At 43.0% G+C, this 27,007-nt stretch overlaps 1 protein-coding gene across 6 annotated transcripts in view; it reads left to right on the forward strand.

The window, feature by feature from the left end:
• The first annotated feature begins 459 nt into the window (after positions 1-459).
• Positions 460-27,007, forward strand: part of PIAS1 (protein inhibitor of activated STAT 1) — an 80,865-nt gene continuing 54,317 nt past the window's right edge. For 2 of the 6 annotated variants that reach the window (XM_033919535.1, XM_033919536.1), the window contains exons 1-2: positions 970-1,141; positions 12,224-12,668. In XM_033919535.1, coding sequence (XP_033775426.1) covers positions 983-1,141; positions 12,224-12,668 — 604 coding nt within the window. In that variant the 5' untranslated portion in view covers positions 970-982. The other 4 variants (XM_033919539.1, XM_033919540.1, XM_033919537.1 and 1 more) reach the window with 4 other exon arrangements.

A 27,007-nucleotide genomic window follows, 5' to 3' on the forward strand; every position in this document is an offset into this window, starting at 1 on the left:
GAGCTAGACTCTAGCTCAGGGGTAGGGAACTCCGGTCCTCGAGAGCCGTATTCCAGTCGGGTTTTCAGGATTTCCCCAATGCATATGCATGAGATCTATTTGCATGCACTGCTTTCAATGCCTATTCATTGGGGAAATCCTGAAAACCCGACTGGAATACGGCTCTTGAGGACCGGAGTGTAAAGGAGCAATGGAAGGAAACACTGTTTTACAGAAAGAGTTGTAGTCTTGCGGTGGAGACAGGGTTCCAGAAAAAGGCGAACGGATTGAGACCTCCGTGTTTTACTTCCATTGCTTTCAGGGGTCTCAATCCGTCCTTCTTTTTCCCCCAGACCCATCATTCAGTCATCCCTGGTCAGGGGGGGGGGAGAGGGGATAATTTTATCCCGGGCACCCAGGTGAAGCTGGATTTCTGATCTGTGGGATTTCCGTTAAAAACCAGGACTGGCCCAGTCTCCAGGCCGGAGCGGGTCAGTGGGCGTGCCTCCCTCTTGGCGCCTTTTTTCAAAGGCCTCGCCGTGACGTCACGAGTCGCGTCAGGAGCCACGTAGCCGGCGGGTTCATTGCGCGTGCGCGCAGAGCGGCAAGATGGCGGACAGTGCGGAACTAAAGGTAAAGCGCAGCTTGAATTCAGCCCCGGCGGCGGCGCGACCCGGCCCCGAGCTTCTCCCTCCCCCTCCCCGGCAGCGGCGCAGCCGGGGCCCCGGAGCTGGCCGGCGCGGCCCGCCCCCTCGGCCGGGGCCCCCGTCGCCCCGCCTGCAGCCCGGAGTAGCCCCGAGCTGGCTGCGGGGGTGGGAGCTGGCCGCGAGCTCTTTGTTTTGGTGGCGGGGGCCGGCGCTCCCTCCCGCGTCGCTGCTCAGGTGCGTGCGTGCGTGCACGTGGCGGGGCTCTGGCGCTCGGGGGCGGCGCGCGAGGCCTCCTTCAGGCCCGGAGCGCGTCGAGCGCGCGCCCCGCTCGGCTCAGGTGAAGGAGGCGGCGGGGGATGGGCGCTCTGGTGCATTTCTCGCTTCAGGTCTCATCTTTTGCCTCGTTTGTGATCGGCCAGAAAAGGGGCCTGAGAAGAAGTTGCCATGCTTTTGCAATGTTATGTGTTCACTTTTCTTTTTCTTTGTCGCCTGCATTGAACTGCAAAGTTTTGCAGGTTAGAAATAACATTTTCTCTTCTGTTTTGTTATGTTATGAAGGTAATTTTTTTTGTTTTATTTATAATTATTACCCTTAGATATGTAGTCTTGGAAACTGATTTCTATCAGTCTGGCTGCTGAGTGGCTGTGAGGTCTTTTCCTTTGTGATCAGATTTGAGGTAAATGACCTCTGTTTATCTACCTTGTTATGACATGCCTGTGTTTGAGTTTTGAAAATCTCATGTCTGTCTGTAAAATCTAGCTTAATTTTGATGAAGAAATGATCAAATAAGCTTAGGAATGATTGGCATCACTGACTTTATTCATTATGATTGCGATTTATTTACTGGTCCAAGATTGAAAATTATCCTCACTTGACTTCCAAATTGAATAAAACTTGGTGTGGATGTTCCCTATAGCCTCAAATGAAATCCCGTACATTGTTTCAGTTGGTTCTCCATTGGTTTGAGACCTAGAGGCTGTCAAATGTAGGTCACTCGGAGGACTGTGCTCTGTGTAATACAAAATGGCAACTAAAGCCCAACAAAGCCGTTTTATGGATTAATACAACTCCTGGCACTAACTTTATATGCAAAGTTTGGAATGTAATATTGGCTTACCTCCCTTTGTATGAGCTAGCAAAGTAGGCAGAAAATTTTATAAAATAAATTTAATGCCTACTTTGACTCCTCATTGCTCCTGACCTGTATTTCGATTCAAGTCATAACTGTACTAACAGTTATGGTACTTTGACGCTTTGTTGGAAGCAAATATATTACTCAAAGAAATTATATTAGTGCTTTAAATAAATTTTGGCCATTGGTTTGAGTGCAAATATCTCAACTGTACAACATCCAATTTTTTCATTTTTATATCACTTGTGTCTTTTTTTTGCTATAAAAGCCATTCTGTTTCATATTTGACCCAGTCTTGCTTTAGCCAGAAGTTAGGTTTCAAATGTATGCATTATTCACACGCGTATACATGCAGTGGTAGAAAAGGGCATCTTTGGCATCCTATAGTATAATATGCAAAAGAGGCTAGAGGTATGAAATTGCAAGGTGCAGCTAAGCTTGTTGGGTATGCCATGCTAACTAAGGTCATGACATCCACTTTCACATACTCTTGTAAATGGCTTCTCTAAAAGAACATTTAGTTGTTGGTGATTCATTGCAAGTTCAAGAAAGGTTCCTAGCTGACACATCTCCAATTTTAATAAAATTTAAAGACCTAGCTTTTGGGCCATGGGCTACTAACTGGCCAACTTATTAGATATAAATGATCTTTGGTTTACAGGTTAATATAGTTGAAATCGTGATGCAAAATTAACATTTCAAGTTCTTGTTGCAGCTTTTTCTACTCTTGCTGATGATGCAGATTGTTGTGTGCATTTTCTTATGAAATTTCTGCTCACTATAATCTTGGAAAAATTGAAGACCAGGCAAAACCCTTCACCTCACCCCTTCATCTCTCAACTGATTTGCTTTTCCATGGCCACTCATTCCAGCTGTTTAAAAAGGATCTTGCTTGAACCAAGTCAGGCATATTTGCAATATATTCATTTCCTAGCTTCTCGCAACTTTATTTTGTTATATATTTCTATGTACTTGAGCTATGTGTGTTATTGTATAATAATACAACTTTCCCTACACTTAAAGATTAGTACTTGGAAGACTAAGCTTCGCTTGGGAAAGTGGACTGATTATGATGGGGTTGTTGTTCAGGCTCTAAGTGTAAGCTATTCGACTGCATTGTTGAAGTCTTCGATGTTGTTGGAGTAACTGGCACTGATTTGTTTCCAAACCATGCACCCCTAAATCTTGACTTTTTTTTTTCTTCTTAGTCTCACTCCTCCTGCTGCTTTCATCCTTTTCCTCACCCCTCAGTACTTCTTCCCTAAGCCTGGGTTACATTCCATGGACATTCCAACAGCAGACCGGTTATAGGCTTTGACTGCAACTTCCTTCAAACCTGGTCAGAAACTGTGCCCTAGATGCAGGCAAGATAAGATTAAAAGGGAACATTTGACTTGACTGAAGAACCACCTGAGTCATGAGATGAAGAGGGACATACATTGGACTCTTCAGACAAGGCCAATTCCAGCCTCATACAGCTTGGAGTCTGGGTGTAGGGCAGGTGCTTTCATCCATTTGGTTGTGGTCCCTTTTTTGGGCCTCCTCCACCTCTGGATCACCATTTCTGTATGCAGTTTAGGATACCTTTGGCCAGGATCCGGTTGCATATAAAAAAAACCCAAGATACCAAGATTTCTTTGTTGGACTGTGATGCGCTCCTCCGTCTGCATCTAAACCATTACTTCATCTCTGGATTCAATGTACAGCTGCTTCTGCTAGGTTGCCCTTGGCTCCCAGTCTGTCCACTCCATCTCTGGAGATATAACACAGCTTTGGCTGCCGGTTTGGCTCTGCTTTATTTCTGGTTGTTAAGCCTGGCTCCACTTGCTTCCTGGGATAGCTTGCTGTTTGGAAGTAGGGTTCGGCTCCACTTGCCTACTTTCCCAGCTCCACCTTTGGGTGTACAGCTCAGCTCTCTGGCTCTGTGGTTGTCAAGTGTGGCTCCATTTGCCTGTTTGGCTTGGCTCCTTCATTGGACATTGAGCACTGATCCTTCCTGTTTGGTGCGGTTCCATTTGCCTGGTAGTCTCGGCTCTATCTTTGAATGTGGGCTAGAAATAATATAATCTAATCTAAGCTAATTACATGCTGTAGTGCTAATGGAACATAATGGATAAGAATGTGGCATAATGGTTAGAGCTACAGCTTCAACACTGAGGTTGTGGGTTCAAACCCTGCGCTGCTCCTTGTGACCCCAGACAAGTCACTTATCGTCCTCTGTCCCAGGTACATTAGATAGGGAAATGCTTGAGTACCTGATTTGTAACCTGTTCTGAGCTGCTATGGACTAAAAAAAATTGAATAAATAATGGTCAATATCTTCACAGATGTTAAAAAAAAATTAACATGGGAGAAGTACATAGTAACATGGTAGATTACGGCAGGTATGGTTCATCCAGTCTGCCCAGTAAGGTACATTTCATGGCTTTAGGTATGATGTGATAGTACATATGCATACTTGATCTTAAAAGCTGAAATAAGACTTGAATCTGAGGTCAGGATTTTCAAAACCCCGTGTTAAAAAGCGACGGTCTGCTATTGCAGCTGTTTTGATACCAAATCTAAAAACCTGAGACATATTGCGCATGCAAATAAGATCAGCGGACAGTAGTGAAGATTTCCTACATTTGCATGTGGCCATTACTGATGGACACATGCGCCATAAAAAAACAAAAACACTCTCCTGCTGCACTATTGGACGAGAGGAGGGGAGAAGCAACGTCGACTTTTTTCAGTCGTGTATAAAACATGCCTTTCTCTCAAAAAAAATACTATAATTCAGGTAAATCTTGTAATTTGTTTTTAATGTAAAATTTAATCAAGACCCACAGCCAGAAACACACAAGACAAGGGTATCATACACACGCTCAAGAAGAAACTGCTTTTAATAAGTGCACATGAAACATGCCTGTCTCTCCCAAAAACGCAAAAGAAGCGTGATTTTACTATCCTCCACTAAAATATATAGATACACATTTTTTTTCCATTCGCCACATTCAAAACATAAATTGCCGGCACTGTAACGGCACCCCTGGCCAGTTGCGTCACCAAAAGCCTAAATACCTTGGCGATTTATAAGAATCCAATGGAGGGCTCATTTCAGTGTTAAAGAGCACGTTTGTATGCCATTGTTGGAGATTGCTAGAAACCTCGATGAAAGACAGATAATCTGTTTTGATAATCCACCGCTAAAATGCGTTAGGGCTAAACCGCCAAAAAACATTTTAGTGACGGCGTTAAAGTTTTGAGAATCTTGCCCTTGGTTCCCAGTGCAGTGCACTAACAGGCTACTCAGACCTACCTACTATATCAGGGCTTGCAGTCTAGTACTGAATTCACTGTGAACAGGGACACAAAGTCTGGTTTGTTTTAAGTGAGTTGCTTTCATAGAGATGATCTTGGAGGGATTCTGGGGTTGAGGTAAGGTGTTTCATGGGGTTTCAACTTCTTTTTCTCTGGGAGATGTAAGAAATCTTCCTGTGCTTTTGAATTTAATTAAAGTTGGTGTCCTGTAGGATATTCAGGCCTGAGCTCAAATGTTAACACATCTCTCTGGAATGATTGTTATTTCCTCTCTCTCTCTTTCTAACATTGACTTGAGCAGGATTTTGAGTTACACCTAGGGTTTTAGTTTTTTGTGACATTGCTGTCAAGACTTCAGCTTCTAGGTATATCTTCTCAGGGCAGTTTAAGTGTATATTTTCTCCTTTGATATTTTTTTTTTTTTAAGAGCTGTCTTTATTCTAGGTCAATCTGTATCATGACACATTTAATTTGCTGCTTTTTTCCCAGGTAGTTGAAAATAGAGTTGTCATGCTACTGTTTCCCTGAAAATAAGCCCTAGCATGATTTTTAAAGGTGCTCCTAATATAAGCCCTAGTTAAGATTGACCCCTGAAGCCCTTCCGAATATCCCCGACACTCCCCAACTCCATTCCTGACAATAGTACTGCCTGATTCGCCAGCAGCAGCGCTTTCTCCCCCACCCCCATGTGCAGCATCTTTCCTCTCACCCATCTCCTTGTGCAGCATGTTTCTATCCTTCCCTCCCATCCCCCCTGTGCAGCAGAACCCCCTGACCCTCCCATCATGAGATTGATGTACAGTACCTCAAAGGCCTCCAAAAACAACAGTGATGGCAGCACTCTGAACGGGCTGCTTCGCAGTCTTCCCCGCCAGAGCCTTCCCTCTGCTGCATCAGTGATGATGTCATCAGTGAAGCAGCAGAGGGAAAGCCCTAGTGGGGAAGACTGTGAAGCATCCCATTCAGAGCGCTGCCTTCGCTGCTGCTTTAAGAGGCCTCGGAGTAGAGGTATATCGGCCTCACGGTGGGAAGGTCAGTGGAGTTCTGCTGCAGAAGGGGATGGGTGAGAGGGGAGGAAAGATGCTGCACATGGGGGGTAGAGAACGGAAAGAGGAAAAATTGGGGTGGAGAAGAGGGAGAGACAGGAGATTGTTGTACGTGAAAGACATCCCCGAAAATAAGTCCATTCCACCTCCTCCCCCCCCAGGCTACCGCCGCTGCTCCATTACCCCCCCCTTGAGGCCACCGATGCTGCTCCATACCCCTCCTCCTGCGATCCGGCATCCTCCCCTCTGCTCACATCGCGGCGGCGGCGGCCCCCCCCCCGCGATCCTACATCCCCCCTCCACCCCCCGAGCACTGAAACTAAATCCCTTACCCCGATTGGGCACCAGCACCAACACATAGGACATGTCGGTGCCTGAAGATCCTCCCTCTTCTGGGCTGGGCGGTGCGTAGGAGGGGATGGCGCTCGTAAATCGAGTCAAACTCGGTTTCCGAGGCGCCGATTTTGCGAATGTTTTGCTCGTCTTGCAAAACACTTGCAAACCAGTGCACTCGTAAACCGAGGTTTGACTGTATTATAATTCTGATAGTTTTAAATAAATAATTGTGATGTGCTCGGTACACCTCCTTCATGACCATATCTGAAGTAAAGGCCACGAATTAAAGGGAACCATCATAGTGTTCCCTTAATTATCCACCACTCTAATCTACCACTCTAAGTTCTTGTGAATGAATAACTAATAAGTTATGTTAAGCTATTTTACGTTATGGAGATTGCGAACCATTAAATCTTATTTCGAATTTCTGCCTTCAAATTATTGGTCTATTCACTTCTTTTGAGTCTCCTTGACTATTGTAACATTGTTTATTTATCACCTACTAAGAAAGAATTATATAGATTATCATTGATACAGAATACAGCAGTTAGACTGATTTACGGATTGAAGAAATATAATCACCTAATGTTATTCTGCTGACTGGCTGGTCCGGAACTTCCTCTCCGACATTAGAATTGACGTTGGGTAGAGAAGGTTGGTCAGCCCGGCGCTTCAGTGTTCTCTTTGCGGCGGCGGTGGCTTGGGGGAGGGCAGGGAGACAGACAGACAGGGAGACAGACAGAAATGGCATGGTGAGAGAAAGACAGGGAGACGGAAATAAAGGGGGCATGGAAAGAAAGACGGACATACAGAAATAAAGGGGGGCAAGGAGACAAAGAAAGGGGAGGAAGGCAAGGAATGAGGTCTGAAGCATACAGGAGGCTGAAAGAAGGGAAGAAATATTAGATGTACAGTCAGAAGAATAAAGTGCAACCAGAGACTCGTGAAATCACCAGACAACAAAAGTAGGAAAAATGATTTTATTTTCAATTTAGTGATCAAAATGTGTCAGTTTTGAGAATTTTTATCTGCTGTCTATATTTTGCACTATGGCCCCTTTTACTAAACTGCAATAGCGGTTTTTAGCGCAGGGAGCCTATGAGCATTGAGAGCAGCGCAGGGTATTTAGCGTAGCTCCCTGCATTAAAAACCACTATCACGGTTTAGTAAAAAGGGAGGGGGTATATTTGTCTATTTTCTTGTATATTTGTTACTGAGGTGACATTGCATAAAGTCAGCTGCCTTGACCTCTTTGAAAACTCGCAGAATATAAACGATGATAAACATTTTCTCTGCGTACAGTGTGCTTTGTGTTTTTTCTTAAATTTTATTGTTGGTAGATCATTTTGACTTGGTCATTTTAAAAGTAGCTCGCAAGACCAAAAATTGTGGGCACCCCTGCCGTAGAATGTTAACGAATTGCTCAATTCAGGTCCCTCTCGGATCTGACCGAACCCCTATGTTCACTGTTTGTGGTACAAATGTTCAAAAATTCCATGCTGAACTTTCCGCTCAATAAGTGTTTCTACTTCATGTTCACTCATCTCCTGCAAATCAGAATTATAATAATTTTAAAGTTAAGATATATCTGTTTAAAAGTAAATCAAAATAAATAACAGCATTGACTTTTTTGTTTAGGGAAATCTATCATCTAAAGGATTCTGGAAAGTATCCACCTTCAAGATCACCACCCTCCTGTTCTATAGTTTCAGAGTTATATGTCCAGGATAGTGTTTCAGTTACATCATATAAATTATATATCTATGGTATATCATGTAAAAAAAGAAAACAATCCAACCATCCAGGATTCACTATAGATTTTGATAAAACCAGCAGATTAGAAAAAGAGGTAATTGAACTCTTCTTTCTGTCTGATTGAAAACCCACACTTGGTTAATATAGTTCAGTCACTAATACAGTCCACCCAGCAGAGCATATGTTGCAGGGAAACTGCTGGATAGTTATATGACAGAAATGGAGCAATGGGCAACAGGTTTAGAGGGTAAAATTGTTAACCTAAGTCTTGAAGGGTGGAGTAGTGTCCACAATGATCCTGTTGTATGTTCTTTTATGACAGAAGAAAGGATTGTCTTTCTTGCAGAAATAATTAATACCTCAGGAAATGCACAAACAGCAGAATACTTCCAGGAAGTAGCAGCTTAACCTATAACATGAACAAAAAAAATAATCAAATGTCTGGTATGCAGTTTAGTCACAGACAATGCTCCAAAATATATTCAAGATGAGAAGAAATTTAGAAGAGCATGAAGAGAATACCAAGCGGCTAACATGGTTACAGTGCTCATTTGCTGTACCTCCTAGCCATAGAGATCAGAAATAAAGACCAATGTCTTTTAAAATTGCTAAAAAATAGGGGAGAGTGTTACGCAGTGGTTAAAAAAAAAAAAGCTACAGCCTCGGCACCCTGAGGTTGTGGGTTCAAACTCATGCTGCTCCTTGTGACCCTGGGCAAGTCATTTAATCCCCCCATTACTCTAGGTACATTAGATAGATTGTGAGCCTACCAGGACAGACAGGGAGAAATGCTTGAGTGCATGAATAAATTCATATAAACTGTTCTGATCTCCCTTGGGAGAACGGTATAGAAAATTGAATAAATAAATGTTAGATAGAACTCTGTACTGGATCTTTCAGCAGTATATCAAGAACTGGCCTACTCTGATGATGGCTTGTGAACAAAATCAAGAGAAACTAGATGGCACTGTTATAATAATAATAGCTTTATTTATATACCGTCATACCTTTCAGTTCAAGACGGTTTATAACAGGGATCTCAAAGTCCCTCCTTGAGGGCTGCAATCCAGTCGGGTTTTCAAGATTTCCCCAATGAATATGCATGAGATCTATGTGCATGCACTGCTTACAATGCATATTCATTGGGGAAATCCTGAAAACCCTACTGGATTGCGGCCCTCAAGGAGGGACTTTGAGATCTCTGGTTTATAATGAGATGCTGCAAGAATGCAGCAAAGTTATATCAAGAGCATGAAGTAGGAGTAAACAAACAGGTGTGTAACATTATTATATATATCAGAAGGCAGGAGCATGCAAGTAGATGTAGAGGAAATTGTTTAAGGAAGTTTAAACAAATTTGTCAAATAAATGGATTTTCAGTGATCTGCATAATTGGTATGATGATTGGCTTAAGAGATTTGTTGAAGATATGCTGAGAATCCAATAAATAGTGCTACCTCCTGGTATAAACATTCATTGCGAATTTGCTATTATATTATATAAGTTCATATGGATGGTTGAAGTGTTTGATGAACAAATCTTTTGAGTTTATAGGAACAAAGCTTTGGAATGATCTTCCAACAGCACTATGAAAAGTTTCTTCTTACAGCTTTAGAAAATTGTTAACATTTTTTATTTTTAATGATTGTTAAATGAATAATTTTGTATGGATACAATATTTTAAAAAATTGTTCAGCTAGAATCTATTGCAAGTATAGTGCCAAATATAAATAAAAATAGAATAAAATCCTAAAACCCTTGTGTTTAACCATAACACAGAAAAATAGCTGTTTTTATTGTTGATGCTGTTCAAATTTGGAAGGAACTGAGTGAGCACTTAAAAATAGAACTGCACAATGATAAAATTAAATTACAAGTATTAAAATAAAATGAATGGCTCAAGCACTATTTCCAACTCATTTTCTTGCAAATATTGTCAATATCTGGTATTGGGGTCAAACCTTAAGTGCAAAAGAAGAGGCATTAGCTATGACATGGGTATCCAGGAATCATCTGTCAGTAATGCCAACTACAGTATAATAAACTTCAGAACTAAAGGGGAACCATTTCAAGAAATATTTGTTTGCTGATGATGATTTAAAGAAAGGCACACTAGTGAACTGATAGATTCAAGCACTTGGATTTAGAGACTGTTAACATGATTTCACTTTCAACAGCTGTAGCTGCTTCTGCTGGCATAGAATGAATATTCTCTTCCTTTGGACTCATTCACTCCAAACTGAGAAATCGTTTGGGACCCGATAAAGCAGGAAAGCTTGTTTTTTTCTTTTCCTGATCATGAATAAACAAGATGAGTGATATGTAGTACATGGTATTTAAGTTTTTCATATATGGACCTGGCTGGTAGTCTAAGTTGGGGGGGGGGGGGTTAAGATATTTTGTTTAACCACATCAGTTAACATGGATTTTTAAGCAAATATAAGAATACATATGCTACAATGTGTATTCTATAATGTTATTTTGGTTAAATAAAACTTTTTAAATTGTTAAAACTAATATTGATTTTTCTTCTTTCAGTAAAGTACAGCAGAAATGTCCAAATATGAATGATTAACCTATTAAACTGGAGATAGGTCACCAATTTCATAATTATTTATCTATGTATTTCTAATATGAAAAATTAAACCTTCATCTCTGGTTGTAAATATTAAGATTACAAGAATGAGTCTTTCTTTGGGCAACCATGATTTCAGTCAAGTCTGACAGTGATTTAAGTGAAATGCATCCTGGGGAGGCTATCCCACACATGTAAGTGGTCGATAGAAGAATGATATCTGAATTCAAGGAAAATCTGTAGAACTTAATTGTTGATATGGATAGGCACACTGGATGACACGTGGATGTCTGCCAGCACGGTTTTTGTTTCTATGAAAAGGAGCTCATTGACACCGACTGTTTTGTGTGTTTTAATGCTTGAAGGCCTTTTTTGCTTTAGCTTATTAATTTTAAATATTAACACATGATTGGAACAGGATTTCATTACTTGCTAGTGGGTGGAGATTTTTACCAGCTTTTTGCCATTCAACCAGTGAAACTTGTTTTATTATGGGATAAAGCCTGAACTTAAGCGTAGAATTCACACACCTGCTGGTTTGATTCATATGTGTTCTTTAATTTTTGGAATAAAAAATTAGTTATTTTGCATGCCATCTGTGGATCTTTTTGAGTGTGGGATCCACTTTGAAAGGCAGGATATAAGAAGCCAAAGTGAATATGAGGATAGCCATACTGGGTCGCAGCAATGGTCCATCTAGGCCAGTATCCTTTTTCCGACAGTGATCAATGTAGGTCACAAGTACTTGGCAGAAACCCAAACTATAGTTTTAGCATAGATTGTTGCTATTAACATCTATAGTGGGATTTGAATGTGTGACCTTTGTATTTCTGCTCTGGTTCTCAGTTGGCGACTACTTGATGACACATTAGGCGACTACTTGATGATACATTTCCTCTTTTTAGTAGACTAATGAGCAGATTCTTTCACTGCTTGCATTGCAAATATTTTTTAAAATTATTTATTTGGTGATTTTTGTTTTGCTTTGTTTGGCCTTCACTGACTGGGGTGAAAGTGTCACAAGCCTTTGTTTGCAACTAATTGGGGTTTTCTTCCCTTTCCCATTAGACATGCATGTGGTTATCTGGTACAAACACTGCAGGCTCTGTTTCTGAGCACCTGGAGTCTGACCTTTTAGGTATCACATTTGTTCAATGGTTGGGATTCCTCTGGGGTTGTAAATTCTGCATCAAAGAAGCAGAAGCTGTGTTTGGGAATTGAACCAAGAAATGCCACATGCATGTGGTGCTATAGTTGAGTCGCTAGGTCAGGGCCAATTTGACCTTGGTGTTTCTTAACATACACAGAAGACCGAGGGGAAAACCCAGAAAGAGTAGGGAAGAATAACGAGACTGAAATGAAAAGGTTGCAGGTGGTGCCCATCTTCTTTTGAAAATTTTCCTGCCCTTGTTATGTGACGTACCAACTTTGGTTTTCTTTCTCTTCCAGCAAATGGTTATGAGCCTTAGAGTGTCTGAACTACAAGTACTGCTGGGCTACGCTGGAAGGAATAAGCATGGACGCAAGCATGAATTGCTGACAAAGGCGCTGCATCTGTTAAAGGCTGGCTGTAGCCCTGCTGTTCAAATGAAAATCAAAGAACTCTACAGGCGAAGGTTCCCACAGAAAATCATGACACAAGTGGATTTGTCTCTCCCCAGTGTACACTCAAGTTCCATGTCAAGCACTTTGTCTCCTTCAGCCATTCCACAGCTCACATACGATGGCCACCCTGCCTCCTCACCATTGCTTCCTGTTTCGCTTCTGGGACCTAAACATGAACTGGATCTTCCCCACCTCACATCCGCCCTGCACCCTGTCCATCCGGATATTAAGTTGCAAAAATTGCCTTTTTATGATTTGCTGGATGAGCTCATTAAACCCACCAGTTTAGGTGAGGTACACATTCTGCAAGTTAATTTGTGGGTAAGATTGGTTTTCTTTTTGAGGTGGAAGCCATTGGGGTAAGTTTGCTTTGTAAAGAAGACATCTTCAACTTATTTTCTTGGAGAAAAAAGTACAAATCTCCAAATTCTAACAAGAAATTGAATATATGTAAATAACAAAAGCGTATTGGTGCAAATTTGTGAACATTCAGTAGTTTAAAATGGGGAAAGCCAGAGAGATTTGTTCCCCTTGTGTTTCGATGCTGTTTTGTATGTTAAGTAATGGTAGGGTTCCCACAGTGGGATTGCTGCTTCAGTAGTTAATTCCGCATTCAGTTACAAGAAAGGGGTGATGATGCAGCCTAAATGATGTGGGATTTACATTTTACAACTTGCATGGTAGCTGGTTTGGGGATGGAAAAGACCACAGCAACTGTAAGGCCTTAACTGCTGTAGGAGTTTAGGGAACAGGAATTGATATACAATTTTTCTCTTTTTGCTCCAGTTTCAGTGTTAATGTTGCTTGAGCCAGACAATCCACACACAGGACAGTATAGTAATGGGATCATAATATAAAGATTGTCTTTCTAAGGTAAATAGTAACACAATAGATAATTTCAGATAAAGATCTGAATGGCCCATCTAGTCTGTCCAACACTCACACTCATCCGTTCATGATTAAACCAACAATGTGTGGTATAAAATATGCAGACTTGATCCTGATCTGTTTTCATTTTTGAGACATACACTGTGGATCAGAAATTTACTCTTTTGGGGGACAAGTAACAGATCTACACTTGGGAGGTATCTAGAGGTGGGAGTAATTCAGTCATTCTCTGCATCACTATAAAGTAGATATCTAGAGCCAAGAACTTCAAAAAGGAAGTTCATTCACAACTCGGCCTTTCAAGTTGTGCATTCAGAAGAGATGTGAGCTAAGTTACAGGATAGCACTGTGAACATCTCACAATTCAAGCTCATATTAAGACTGTCTTAGACTGACTTGATTCAGTGCTTTTGATTTCTATGAAAGTGAATGAGTAGCTGGCATTTGTGTTTAGACGCTGAGCTGAACTGTAATTTGAAAACTTGCTATCGGTGCAGGCGCTAAATGTGGGTGGTAGAAATCGGATTTAATTTAAATATACAATCCATGTAAAATTTTTCAAATTTTTTTTCTTCTGGTCTGAATTTCTAGCCACTACTGGGGTTAAAGTATCATGAATACAATTTCCTGAGGATTTCTGCTCTCCCCTCCACGCCATCTTTGGAAACTTGTCCAGCCTCTATGCGTTCTATTACATGTGTTCTTACAATAAGGTGTCCCTTCGCAGTGCCATTGACTCTTGCCCCTAAAATACTTTAGGGACAAATATTGCCTCCACAGCAACCCCAGGCATCTTGAAGAGCAGAAAATGGACTCAGAAATGAACTCTGCGTTGCCTTTGACCAATCCAACCAGCCCTTGCCAAACATTTTAACTAAGATGGGAGGACAGATTGGACCCATTGTGCTTTCACTGCTTCTTGCAATCTTTTTGTAGCCTGATTGGGTAGTGATTGTGAGCATATCGGAAATAGAGAGCTGGCAGTACTTGTATGTAAACTGTTTTGAGTGTAATTGTAAAACTACAAAAAGGCGATATACATGTCCTAATCCCTTTTCCCCTTTCTCTGCTAGACCTGAGCGTTGTGTATCTTCCCAGCCCTTAGATGGTCATAGTTAAAACTAAAGTGTTCCAATGAATTTACCAACATAAGGCTGGTACATTCTCTACCTCCAGTAGATGGTGAGGTTGGGCTGAAGGAGCTGGTTAGGCCTGACAGTTCATGGCCTACCTACGGTAGTAGAATCTTTGGAACTGGACTGTGGCCCCTAGCCCAGTAGAACTAGGAGGATTTTTTTTGTTTTTTGGAACCTCCAAGCGCTAGCCCATGGACTTCTTACCAGGCCCAGCTGGCATCGACTGCCATGGTGTCCCTGCTTGCTGGGGGAGTGGGAGATTAGCAGGTTTCCTACCCCTTTGAAAACCAAGTGCGGCTGTTTTGTGGGCTCATTTGGTTCACACTTGTTTGGAACATTAAAGGATATGGGAGGCTAGGACCTTCGAGGCTGATCCCAGTACTGAGCTCCAGGGACTAGGTGCCTCTTCCTTTGTGGCAGTGAATTGGGCTAGGCATCAGGGGTGGTGGGGTTGAGTGGGCTGTAAGGCCTGTAGAAATGCGGATCCTACTGGACCCAACAACTTAGCAGTACTGCCAGCTCCTCTTGCACCCATTCTCTGGCAACATTTCTTCCTCTTGTGGCAATGGCAACAGGAAACTGCCAGGGGAAAGGATTCAGAAGTTGATATGGTAGCTTTGCCTATCTTGACTTCCAAAGGAACTGCTGCCATCTTAAGCCATATTGGGAGCCTCTGCTGCTGGTAAATTGGAGTCAGGCGAGGGGGTCCAGGGAGGCTTCATCATGTGGCAGTCACCCTCCTGGCAGAACTTCCACAGAGAGGCTCCCCAATGGACCCTCATGCCAAGATTTTTTTTGGGGGGGAATTGAATTTCATGGGCAACCTGCTGCCAGGGACCTTGACTAGTACAAAGAAAGATTTGCCCTCTTGGAAGTGGGGACTTGAATATCAGGGCTGCAGGAGTCCCAATTGACCCCTTGGATATGCTTCCAAGTAGATCAGAAAGGCAAATGAGAGTTCTGTGGGCAGGGCTGTATGCCTATCTTGTTCCTCGCATGCTGACTGGGACTCGGGAAGTCAGCCACTCCAGGAGAAGAGCCAGAAGAAGCAGAAGGACCCTTATCTAGAGGAAGAAGAGTCCCTCATAGTCACGTTATTCAGGAAGGAGGAGGTCAGTCAATTAATACTGTGACCTCAGTCTTAGAATCTCATCTTTGGGTTAGCCAGAGGCAGCAGATGGTAATCTGATTTTTGGAAAGGCGGAGAAATCAGCTAAGATGATTGTGCTCCTTAGAGCTCTAGCTTGGATGATGCTTGCAAAACGGGAGGCACCAGAGGGAGACCAAGACATGCTACTATATGAAGAATTAGAGAACATAGGAATTGTCATACTGGGACAAACCAAAGGTCCATCAAGCCCAGTATACTGTTTCCAGCAGTGGCCAACCCAGGTCCCAAGTAGTCAAACAGATTTTATGCTACTTATCCTAAGAATAAGCAGTAGATTTCCCCAAGCCATCTCAGTAATGGCCTATGGACTTCTCTTTTAGGAAATTATCAAACCCTTTTTAAAATCCTGTTAAGCCAGGGGTCTCAAAGTCCCTCCTTGAGGGCCGCAATCCAGTCGGGTTTTCAGGATTTCCCCATGAGACCTATGTGCATGCACTGCTTTCAATGCATATTCATTGGGGAAATCCTGAAAACCCGACTGGATTGCGGCCCTCAAGGAGGGACTTTGAGATCCCTATGTTAAGCTAACTGTTTTCACCACATTCTCCGGCAACGAATTCCAGTGTTTAATTACATGCTGTGTGAAGAAATATTTTCTCCAGTTTGTTTTATATCTACTACTTAGTAGCTTCATCACATATCCCCTAGTCCTAGTAATTTTGCACCTCCCTAAGGTTGACACTTTATTCATGACCATGACCAGTATTCAGTCAAAGGGGGGGCTTGGCTTTGATGGGGTTACATGACAAGTGGAACAACTCCTGAAGCAGGCGTATGCCTCCACTTCAGTGGGAGTACAAGCACTGGGGTTTGGAGGCAGTTTTATCACAACTCTCCCACTATATGAACATAACATAAGAATTTGCTATACTGCGAAAGACTAAAAGTCCATCAAGCCCTGTATCCTGTTTTCCAACAGTGGCCAACCCAGGTCACAAGTACCGGTACGGAATTTATGCTGCTTATCTTTAGAAATAAACTAGATTTTCCAAGTGTGTCTTAATAATGGCTTGTAGACTTTTCTTTTAGGAAATTAGCCAAACCATGGTAAGTTAACTGCTTTCACCACATTCTCTAGCAATGAATTCTAGAACTTGTTTACATGGCGGGTGAAAAAATATTTTCTCCAGTTTTAAATTTAAAAGGAAAGGGAATGAGACTATATACTGCCTTTCTGTGGTTACGAAAGCGGTTTATATATTACTCATAAGTGCTTATTTTATACCTGGGACAATGGAGGGTTTAAGTGACTTCTCCCGAGTCGCAAGAAGCTGCAGTGGTTGCTACTTAGTAGCTTTGTTGCATGCTCCCTAGTGCCAGCATTTTTGGAAAGAGTGAACAAGCGATTCACATCTACCCTTTCCATTCCAGTCAGTATTTTATAGACCTCTTTATCATTCACAACATTCTATTTGCTTTCTGAGCAGAGGATTTCAACATATCAATGATGACACCTAGATCGTTTTCCTGGGCGGTGTGAAACATGTAACTATAGTTATTATCCCTCTTTCCCACATTAAATACTGCCTGCTATTTTGATCCCAGTTTCGCAATATCGTCTTGCAATTTTTCTCAATCCTCTTGTGTTTTAAGAACTTATCAGCAATTTAATTATTTCACTAGTTATTACCATCTGTAGACTATTTATCAATACTGTATCTTGAAAAGCAGTAGTCCCAGAACAGATCATTGGAGAACCCCATCAACCCTACTGTACTGAGAATACTAGCCATTTAATTCTGTTCTTAATCCACAGTAGGACAAAATGTCCTTTCCCCAAGAGCCTTTCATGAATTACTTTTACCAAATGCCTTTTGAAAATCCAGATACACTAAATTGACTGGCTGACCTTTATCTACATGTTTATTCATCTCTTCGAAGAAATGTAGTAGATTTGGTGAGGCAGGATTTCCCTTGACTAATCCATGTTACTTTGTCTCATTAATCCATGGCGGTGGCCAGCTGGCAGAAGCAGCGTGATCAACAAAGTGCTCACGGCCTGCCCCACCAGGGCTTCCCTATGCCACGTCATCAGTGATTTGATAGAGAGAAGGCCCTAGCGGGGCAGGCCTGGAGCAGCCTGTTCAGAGTGCTTCCTCTGCTGGCCTGTTGCTGCTGCTGCTTTAGGCAACCTGGAGGTATGTCAAGACTCATTGAATTGGTGAATCGATTTGAATCAGGGAATTAAGGCACCATTTCCAATTCAGAGCCTTGCCCTTTGGCTTTGCAGTTCAGCATCCTAGATGTTCTCCAAGGTTATGATGGTGACAGCAGCCTTTCTCTGCAAACAGGGTATTGGAGTATTGTCTAGATCAGGGGTCTCCAAAGCATGGCCCTGGGCCACATCCGGCCCGCTGAAGAATTGTGCGGAAGTGCACCAATTAAACTAATTTTCCAATGAGAATCCCCCCAAAATAACACGCATGCTGTTAGATGTCAAATCAAGTTTTATTAAAATTTGATGATCACCTATTAGATTCCTAGGCAATGTACAAACAGTTAAAATCGCTTTGATATAAAACATATTACCTTTATAACTTTACTTACAAAAGACAAACCAAAGTGACAAATTGAAACAAAATTGTGGTGAACTACAATTATGAGAGGATAGTAGAATATTAGGAAAAAATTGGAAGCTCTTCATAAGAATTGAGAGGAAACTTTTCCGCATACCTTTAAACCTGTCTATACTTTTCCTCTAAGATGTGCTGGCAGGGCATTCCAATGTTGAGGTGTTGTGACGGAAAATGCATTAATTAAAATTGTGTTCAAAATATATTGATATTCCACATTATGTTAATATTAAGATTCACAACTTTATTTAATACTGAATCGTACTTGTTCAGCCTCAATCGACAGTGTCAATTCGCGGCACTGTGACTAATCTTTAAATTGAATCTGGAAGTTCATTACTAGTCGTTATGGTTAATTGTCCTTCAGAATACTTGCAGTGGTGCAGTGATTAATACTCAATTTGCAAACAGACTTTTTCCCGAATGAAATATATCAAGTCAAAATACAGGGCAAATTTATCTGATGAACATTTGAAGTCACTATTTGTAATTAGCATTTCGAAATTTGAACCTCAGTTTAATAAGATTTTAAAACCACAAAAACAGTTCCATCATTCACATTAATGGTTTTATTATAATTTGTGATGAAAATATGAGAATTTGGTGGTCGTGGTCGTCGTCATTAATATATAATTTAATCTCACATTCTTTGTAATTAGTTTCTAAAATTTTCTGCTTTCAATAAAACTCATATCTAGAGTTATTTATCTTTTTTTTTTTTTTTTTTACTACGGCCCGCTGAAAAGTGCTGAAGTACCCAATGTTTCCCTCGTGGTGAAAGTTTGGAGACCCCTGGTCTAGATGATTGGATGATATGAGTGGACTTGATAACAGACTCCAAGCAGTCAATGTGCAAGGTAATTGCCCTCTTGGAGAAGTTCACTACCCAGCCAAGACTCTCCAAGAGAAGAATATTGGCTGAATGAGGATGTTACGGCTCTTTCATTTTCGGACAGAACTTGCCATAAAAGTAGCAGAAAGTGTCAACATTTAATGCATTCTATATTTTCAGTTTAATTATCAGTTCATGTGATAACTTTAATTTCTCCTAGAAGCTATACATAAAAATAGAGTTAAGTAATGTCGTAATATATTTAAACTGAATGGTGGTCATTTACTAATGATGTGTTGACACCCATGTCATAACATGTTTCTGTAAATTTATGGGAAACCATACATTATAGAATTAAGTGTTGTCATTTCTGTGATCAGCTTAAAAAAAATCCATTAAACACACAATCTCATGAAAACAAAAATGTCGAGTGAGAGCTTAGTTCAGAGGTTTATGGCTAACCATGCTGTAATATAGAGAGAGCAGAAAGATCATGTTACGTTTATTTCTGGTTGACAAATGTTTTCACCTTTTCTTCTAAAAAGTCAAGTTTCATGTCCTAATCTGCCATCAGCTTTGCTTCTATATGAATGGTGAAGTACAATTTCAGCCAAACCCTGGGATCGGTTTTGTGAGGTCATATCCAAACCCTGTGTGATCAATTTTGTGAGGTTATAGTCTGATTTAGGGCTGTAAATATTTTAGAGTCTTGTACAATCCCACTTTATTCTTGGATCAGTAGATTATTGCCCTCCTGCCAGTGATCTGTAGGAAGCTTCAAAACTTTCCCCCTCCCCCTCACACCTTACCACTGAGCATGCTCCTGTGTACTTCCATTTCAATTCCTTCAGGCTAGGCTGTAGGAGCTTATCTTTTCTACTCGTGTTTCTTTTCGTGATTTTACTGTAATTTTTGGTCGTGTTTGCCCTCGTGCTGTGGAGGTTGACTGCGGTGAGATTGCAGACTTTTGGAGAGTGTCTGCTTCTGTGGGGTTCCCTGCTCAGCAGTAAGCCCCCTGGACAGCCTGCCCATCAAATCAGGGCTCCAGGACCTTTCCCTCAGGAGCTAGCTCACCCCGGGTTCGTCCGCTAGTTGGGTGTAGTGCAGGTTGAGTGGGGATAGATTCCGTACAAACGTAAGGAAGTTCTTCTTCACCCAGAGAGTAGTAGAGAACTGGAATGCTCTTCTGGAGTCTGTTATAAGGGAAAATTCCCTCCAGGGATTCAAGACAAGGTTGGACAAGTTCCTTCTGAACCATAACAAATGCAGGTAGGGCTGGTCTCGGTTAGGACACAGGTCTTTGACCTGGGGACCGACACGTTAGTGGACTGCTGGGCACAATGGACCATAGGTCTGACCCAGCAGCAGCAATTCTTATGTTCCGTGGGAGGCATGACCGGAATCGGAGCCGGACTGCATTCCTCCACAGGCATTTGCATGATGTGTCCACAGATGGTGTAGATCTCCAGCTGTGGTGGTCAGGTCGGTGGGGCAGTCAGAATACTTGAAATCCAGATTTCAGGATCTCCCTGTAAGCTGTGTTCAGCTTTGCCTGCAGTTTCTTTCATCACAGTGAGTGTAAATGTTGCAATTTTCTGTCAGTTGAGCCAGATGCCCTTTGAGAGTCAGCTCCTGTTCTGCCAGGGGCTGGATGCCACTGTGGCCAGTGTTCAGGATCGTAAACCCAAGGCATTGCCTGGGAGCAGGTCTTGCCCTGCTAGGAGTTCTAATTTTCATCCCTTCCAGCATTTTCGTCCATACTCTGGCCTTCCACAGGTCAGCGGTCCTCTTCATCTGCCAGACCACTCTTCAGCGGGCCTCGGCGTCAGCAGGCTGGCGGCTTCTGCTCAAACACAGTTCTGACACTAGGCTGATGTCTCCTTCGTGCATCGGGGGGTGGTTGTCAGACTTTCTGGCAGACTGGGAAGCCATCTCCGACCCCTGAGTTCTAGAGGTTCTCAAAGATGGCTGCAAATTGGAGTTTCTCTGTCCTTTGAGTATTTTCTGGATTCCCCTGTGGGCTGCCTAAAGAAGGTGGTTCAGGTGCAGGCCACAGTCTTGCAGATTTTTGATCTTGTAACAGTCGCCCTATGCCAGAGTGAGTCTTAGGCTCTGGGAGATACTTGATATACTTCATCGTTCCAAAGACTGGATCTGACGATTGGAGCTCAGTTCTATACCTCAAGGCGGTCAATGCAGTTGGAGCTCAATTCTGTACCTCAAGGCAGTCAATGCAGCCCTCAAGGTTTCTCGATTCCTTATGGAGACGATGCATGCAGTGATCACATTGGTGGCGCCACAGGAGTTTCTAGCCTCCTTGGATCTGATGGAGGCATATCTTCTCGTTCACATTTTCCTGGACCAACAGGCAGTATACAGGGACGTATCTGCAGTTCCCTGTTCTGAGGCAACATTTCCAGTTTACGGCCCTGCCGTTTGGATTGGCGACAGAACCCTGAATCTTCATCAAAGGGATGATGGTGGTGGTGGCCCATCCTCATGTCCTGGGTGTCCTGGTTTGCCTGATCCTAGATGATTGGTTGACCAGAGCTCCCTTGCTGTTCGAGAGTCATCTGGCTGTCTGGCAGGTTATGCAATTGCTGCAATGTCTGGGCAGGGGGATCAGTTTAGGCAGTTACCTTGAGCCTGCCCAGGACTTGGGAGTACCTGGGAGTTCAATTTCACATGGGTCAGAACGCTGTGTTTCTACCTGTGTCCTGTCAGGAGAAGCTATAATGGGTTGTCGGAGGCCTTCTGGCCACTCCTTTCTTGACAGCATGGCAGTATCTCCTGGTTCTGGGGACCATGATGACAATGATCGATGTGGTCCCATGGGCCAGAGCCAGTCTGTGTCTGCTGCAGGAGGCTCTACTTTTGTTCTGGAATCCACAGTGGGACTCATTACAGGCACCCCTGCCCTGGTTGGCGGTGGGGTGCAACGGTCTAGCGTGGGAGTTGCGTCCTATCTCACTGTCTAGGGGTCTTCCACTCCAGATCTTGGATTGGGTGTTTCTGTCATCAGATGTGAGTCTAAAAATCTGGGGAGCAGTGTGTGTGACTGTCCCGGTTCAGGGCTGGTGGGCACCATCAGAGCGCACGTGGTCGATCAATTGCCTGAAGCTGCGGGCAGTTTGGCTTGCCCTTCTCCACTTCAAGGGTTTTCTCCTTCGAGCCATGTATTCTTGGACAATGCCCTGGCTGTGGCTTATGTCAATTGTCGGGGGCTCGAAGAGTCCCTCTCTGAGTGGAGAGGCACAGCTGCTGTTTGGGCATAGAGGCATCTTGTGGTGCTGTCTGCCGCACACGTAGCAGGCGTGGACTGCGTTCAAGTAGACTTTCTCTGTCAGGCTCTGGATTCCGGAGAGTGGTCACACGTTCGACCGTATAGTGATTGTTGAGGTGGATAACAGACCACAAAGGTCCTGTTATTCTGGTGGCACCTGACTGGCAGAGGTGGCTGTGGTATTCTGCCTTGGTTCGGCTCAAGTAGGATCGGGGGTTCCGGTTATCTTGTCATTCTTGATTCCTCACACAGGGTCTGATTGTGACGGAGAATCCAGACCGCTTCAGTCTTAAAGCATAGCTCTTGAGCATGCGGCCTTGACTGATCGGGGCTATTCTGCGGCGGTGTTTGCTGGGCAGCTTTTCTGCAAACAGAAGTCCACAGTGGCGGACTATGCGGAGACTTGGATGTGTTCCCAGGCTTGGTGTACCCTGAGACGGGTGGACCCTTCTTTTTCAGCGATTCATCAGGTCCTGGAGTTTCTGCAGGATGGCCTGCAGAAGGGTTTAGCAGTAGCTTCACTCCAGATTCAGTTTGCTGGTCTTTCGTGTATGGGCCCACCTTCCCTGAGGGTCTTCTTAGCAGTTCATCCGGATGTGGGGTGCGTTCCATCGGAGACCTCCCTTGCGCCTTCCCTGTTCGACCTGGTACCTTAATGTGGTTCTTTGCTCTCTGGCTCGTCTACCATATGAGCATCTAGAGCAGATGTCTCTGATGGATTTCTTGATCAAGACAGGTCTTCCTTGTGGCTAATACTTCAACTTGGAGAGTTTTGGGGCTTCAGGCTCTTTCCTGCAGTGATCCCTTTCTGTGTTTCATGAATTCTGCAGTGATGCTGTGTACTGTCCCTTCTTTTCTTCCAAAAGTGGTTTCCGATTTCCATGTGAATCAAGAAGTCCGGCTTCCTGCTTTTGGCTTCCTCTGGTTCGAGGGAGCAGGACTGGGTGTTGTGGTCCTTAGCCGTGCGCAGGCTTCTGTTTCGGTATCTGGAGGCTACCAACGAGTTTGGCCTCTCTGATCATCTGTTTGGTCTGGTGGGTTCTGCCCGCAAAGGTAGGCCAGCTTCTAAGGCTTTGCATGCCCATTTCCGTGACTTACATAGCGGCCGGGAAGAAGCCCCCTCCCCCAGGTGTGTGGGCTCATTTGACCAGAGGAGTTTCCCCTCTTGGGCAGAGTCATTGACTGTGTCTCTGGATGAGATTTGCATACTTTCAACAAGTTTTGCAGGATTCTGCTGTTGGTTCCTCTGGGTTGCAGCAGGTTCATCAGCCCCACCCTGACTTTTTGGGACTTCTCTGTTATGTCCCATTGGTCCTGGAATAAAATGGGATTGTACAAGAACTAAAGATTAGGTTCTTACCTTTGCTAATCTTCTTTCTTGTAAATCCTCACTTTATCCCGGGAACCCTATACTCGCTGGTACAGGTAAGTTGGGTTTTGACCAGCCTTTATAAGAGGGCCATCAAACTGGGTTTAGCTCTTCATGTGTGTGTGTGTGTGTGTTGGGTGGGGGGGTTCTCTAGTTCAGGTGCCCCCTCTTGTCAGTGCTGGCTGTGTCTCCCTTTATCACTATTTTGTCATTCAGGCTTTCAATGCTTCATAACCTTTTATTCGTTTGCATTATTGTTGCATTTGTTTATATGAGCAGAATTGATTTGCTTGTCGGAGTTCCCTGTTCTCTCTTTCTTATTCTTATCCTCTACAGATGTTCCTGGCTGCTTTAAGACTGACTGGAGTACACAGGAACGTGCTCAGTGGTAAGGGGGGAGGGGGTAAAAGCTTCAAAGGTTGTGAGGCTTCCTACAGATCCCTGGTGGGAGGAGGGAAATAACCCACTGGTCCCGGAATAAAGTGAGGATTTACAAGAAAGAAGATTAGCAAAGGTAAGAATCTAATCTTTCTTTAATCCAAATTTGTTGAAGAAACACATTTTCATGAAATTTGTTTTCTAGTTATAACTATCATTAAAATCAACTATGATACTTGAGGATATAAGAGTATCTCTAGAGAAACACCAGCCTGATCTATGCTGAGAAAAATGATAAAAGCTCTTACAAAAAAAAAAAATGCAAGCCATATGGCTTAATGGGAGAAAGCCAACTTGAATTTAGAAAGAGAAGTCTTGATTTTACCAAGCTGTTGGAATTTTTTTTGAAGGGGTTAATAAACATGGATCAGGATGAGCTGGTGGTTGCTGTTTAAGAACAGCTCCGCAGAAAACAGACAAGTACACCTTTTGACTGTCTGTGCCCGGGTACCATGGAAGACGTGACCCAAGTGAGAATATATTGCCTACTTGTCTTTGGATAATTGAGGTTACTTTGGGGAAAGCTCTGACCATGGTAAAGAGTGTGATAGGGAATAGTTCTTTGTGATTTGGAGTTCATAGTAGACAACAGAAGAACTGAGAGATCTTGAGATGAACGAGGTATCTCTGTGTAACAGTAATGCTTGTGGACTAAGATTGATGTTGTATTGGAGGCCTTGAGATAGATGAAGGAAGACTCATTATCTGCTGTAACAGAGACCAGAGGGGGATGCTATTTGGAGACTGAATAGTCAATGTTGCATAGGAAATGTCTGTGCATTAATAACAGAGCATAGACAACATCCATGATTCACTGTACACTGATTTTTGTGCTTTGTCAGCCTTTTTGTGATCACTGGTGTGCAGCAGCTGGCTTCTCTGAACAGATGGAGTAAGAGGAAGATCAGCATTGGAGCCATTTACAGGTGCAGTTAGGAGGCAGGTTCTAGAGGTCTGCCTGTACGGCTAGCACTTTGATATCTGTGCTTTGATATAGTGGCGCTAGAAAAGGTTCAAAGAAGAGCAACCAAGATGGTAAAGGGGATAGGAACTCCTTTCGTATGAGGAAAGACTGAAACGGTTAGGGCTCTTCAGCTTGGAAAAGAGACGGCTGCAGGGAGATATGATTGAAGTCTACAAAATCCTGAGTGGAGTAGAACAGGTTCAAGTGGATCAGTTTTTCGCTCCATCAAAAATTACAAAGACTAGGGGACACTCGATGAAGTTACAAGGAAATACTTTTAAAACCAATAGGAGGAAATTTTTTTTCACTCAGAGAATAGTTAAGCTCTGGAACGCATTGCCAGAGGTGGTAAGAGCATAGCTGGTTTTAAGAAAGGTTTGGACAAGTTCATGGAGGAAAAGTCCATAGTCTGTTATTAAGAAAGACATGAGGAAGCCACTACTTGCCCTGTATTGGTAGCGTGGAATATTGCTACACCTTGGGTTTTGGCCAGTTACTAGTGACTTGGATTGGCCACTGTGAGAACGGGCTATTGGGCTTGATGGACCATTGGTCTGACCCAGTAAGGCTATTCTTATGTTCTTTTGTTCAGAAAAAGAGGATGCAGCCCTGCTACAGGCGCTTTCTTTAACAATATTCTTTTTTCGATTTGTTTAATTTAGGTTCTAGGGACCTGGATTGGCCACCGTGCGAACAGGCTGCTGGGCTTGATGGACCATAGGTCTGACCAGTAAGGTCATCTACCTTTGTGCCAAACTTGGGGGCAAATGCACAGAAGTCCTTTCACTGCCTAGAGAACAATGGGTGACAGAGCAATTTCAGGTTGCTGTTTGTGTTGAGCATCAGAGATAAAAGGGGAAGGACTGTGCCTGCATGCAAGAGCTGAGCAGTCGTGCAAGACCTGAGCAGTAGGCGCAGCTGTTGTTTGCAGGCCCAGTGGAGCAGTGTTTCTCAACTCGGTCCTGGAGTCCCCCCTTGCCAGTCAGGTTTTCAGGATATCCACAATGAATATGCATGAACGACATGCGCATATAATGAAGGCATTGTATGCAAATCAAGTTTTTGCATATTCATTGTGGATATCTTGAAAACCTGGCCAGGAAGGGAGTTGGAAAAACACTGTTGTAGATCACTGGAGCTTCAAGCAGGCAGCAGCCAGGGGAGGAGGGTGGGGACCCAGCTTCCAGTTACAGCCAAAGCTTCTTTGCTATGGCACAAGTTTAGCAGTCTAATGGAGTTTCATGGCGATCACACATGCAGCTATTGTGCATGTGTGTCCCACATTGCGTGTCTCTCTCGTCTAACACCACTCCTGACTTTTTACATTCGAGCATTGGTTGTCAATTGTTGAGATAAGTGCTGTATATCTATATTGCACATTTTTTGCATGTAAATATCAGCATAAGTATAACAAAAATAATAATCAAGGGTTTTCTTGAGACCGATGAGTGAGAATGGAACTCTTAATGGCTTTGAAACTACAAGTTCTACGAAGTTCTAAGCATGAGTTAAGGTATCTTTCCCTTGAAGTACATTTACTGTGGACAAACACGTTATTTTGTCATAATTGAACTCTGTCATAACAGTAAGAATGTGCAAGCAATGATAGTTTTCTGTGCTCCAGAAAAGCATAGTTCATTTGGGCAGTTGTCCTGCTCTCTAAACTAGTTGAATCTTTGAGGCTGTTTTTCTACATTGTTATAAATATTTGTCACATCCTTAGCAGGAAAGGAAAAGAATAAAATACACCCTAGTTGCTTTATATAATTGTGTCATTCTGAAACGGAATAACTGGTATATCTACTTTCACGTCCAGTGCAACAGGGATTATCCCAGCCTTCTTCAGAGGATCTGGGCTTTAAGTGTACAGGGAGCACAGTGTCTCCTGATGCATGAGGGGGAGTTACAAGGTCCACATGTACTTGAATGTAGGTGCAACTTTGGATGAGAACATTTGCGAACCAGTGACCTGAG

The sequence above is a fragment of the Geotrypetes seraphini genome, chromosome 14 (genome assembly GCF_902459505.1).
Source record: "Geotrypetes seraphini chromosome 14, aGeoSer1.1, whole genome shotgun sequence".
NCBI lineage: Eukaryota > Metazoa > Chordata > Amphibia > Gymnophiona > Dermophiidae > Geotrypetes > Geotrypetes seraphini.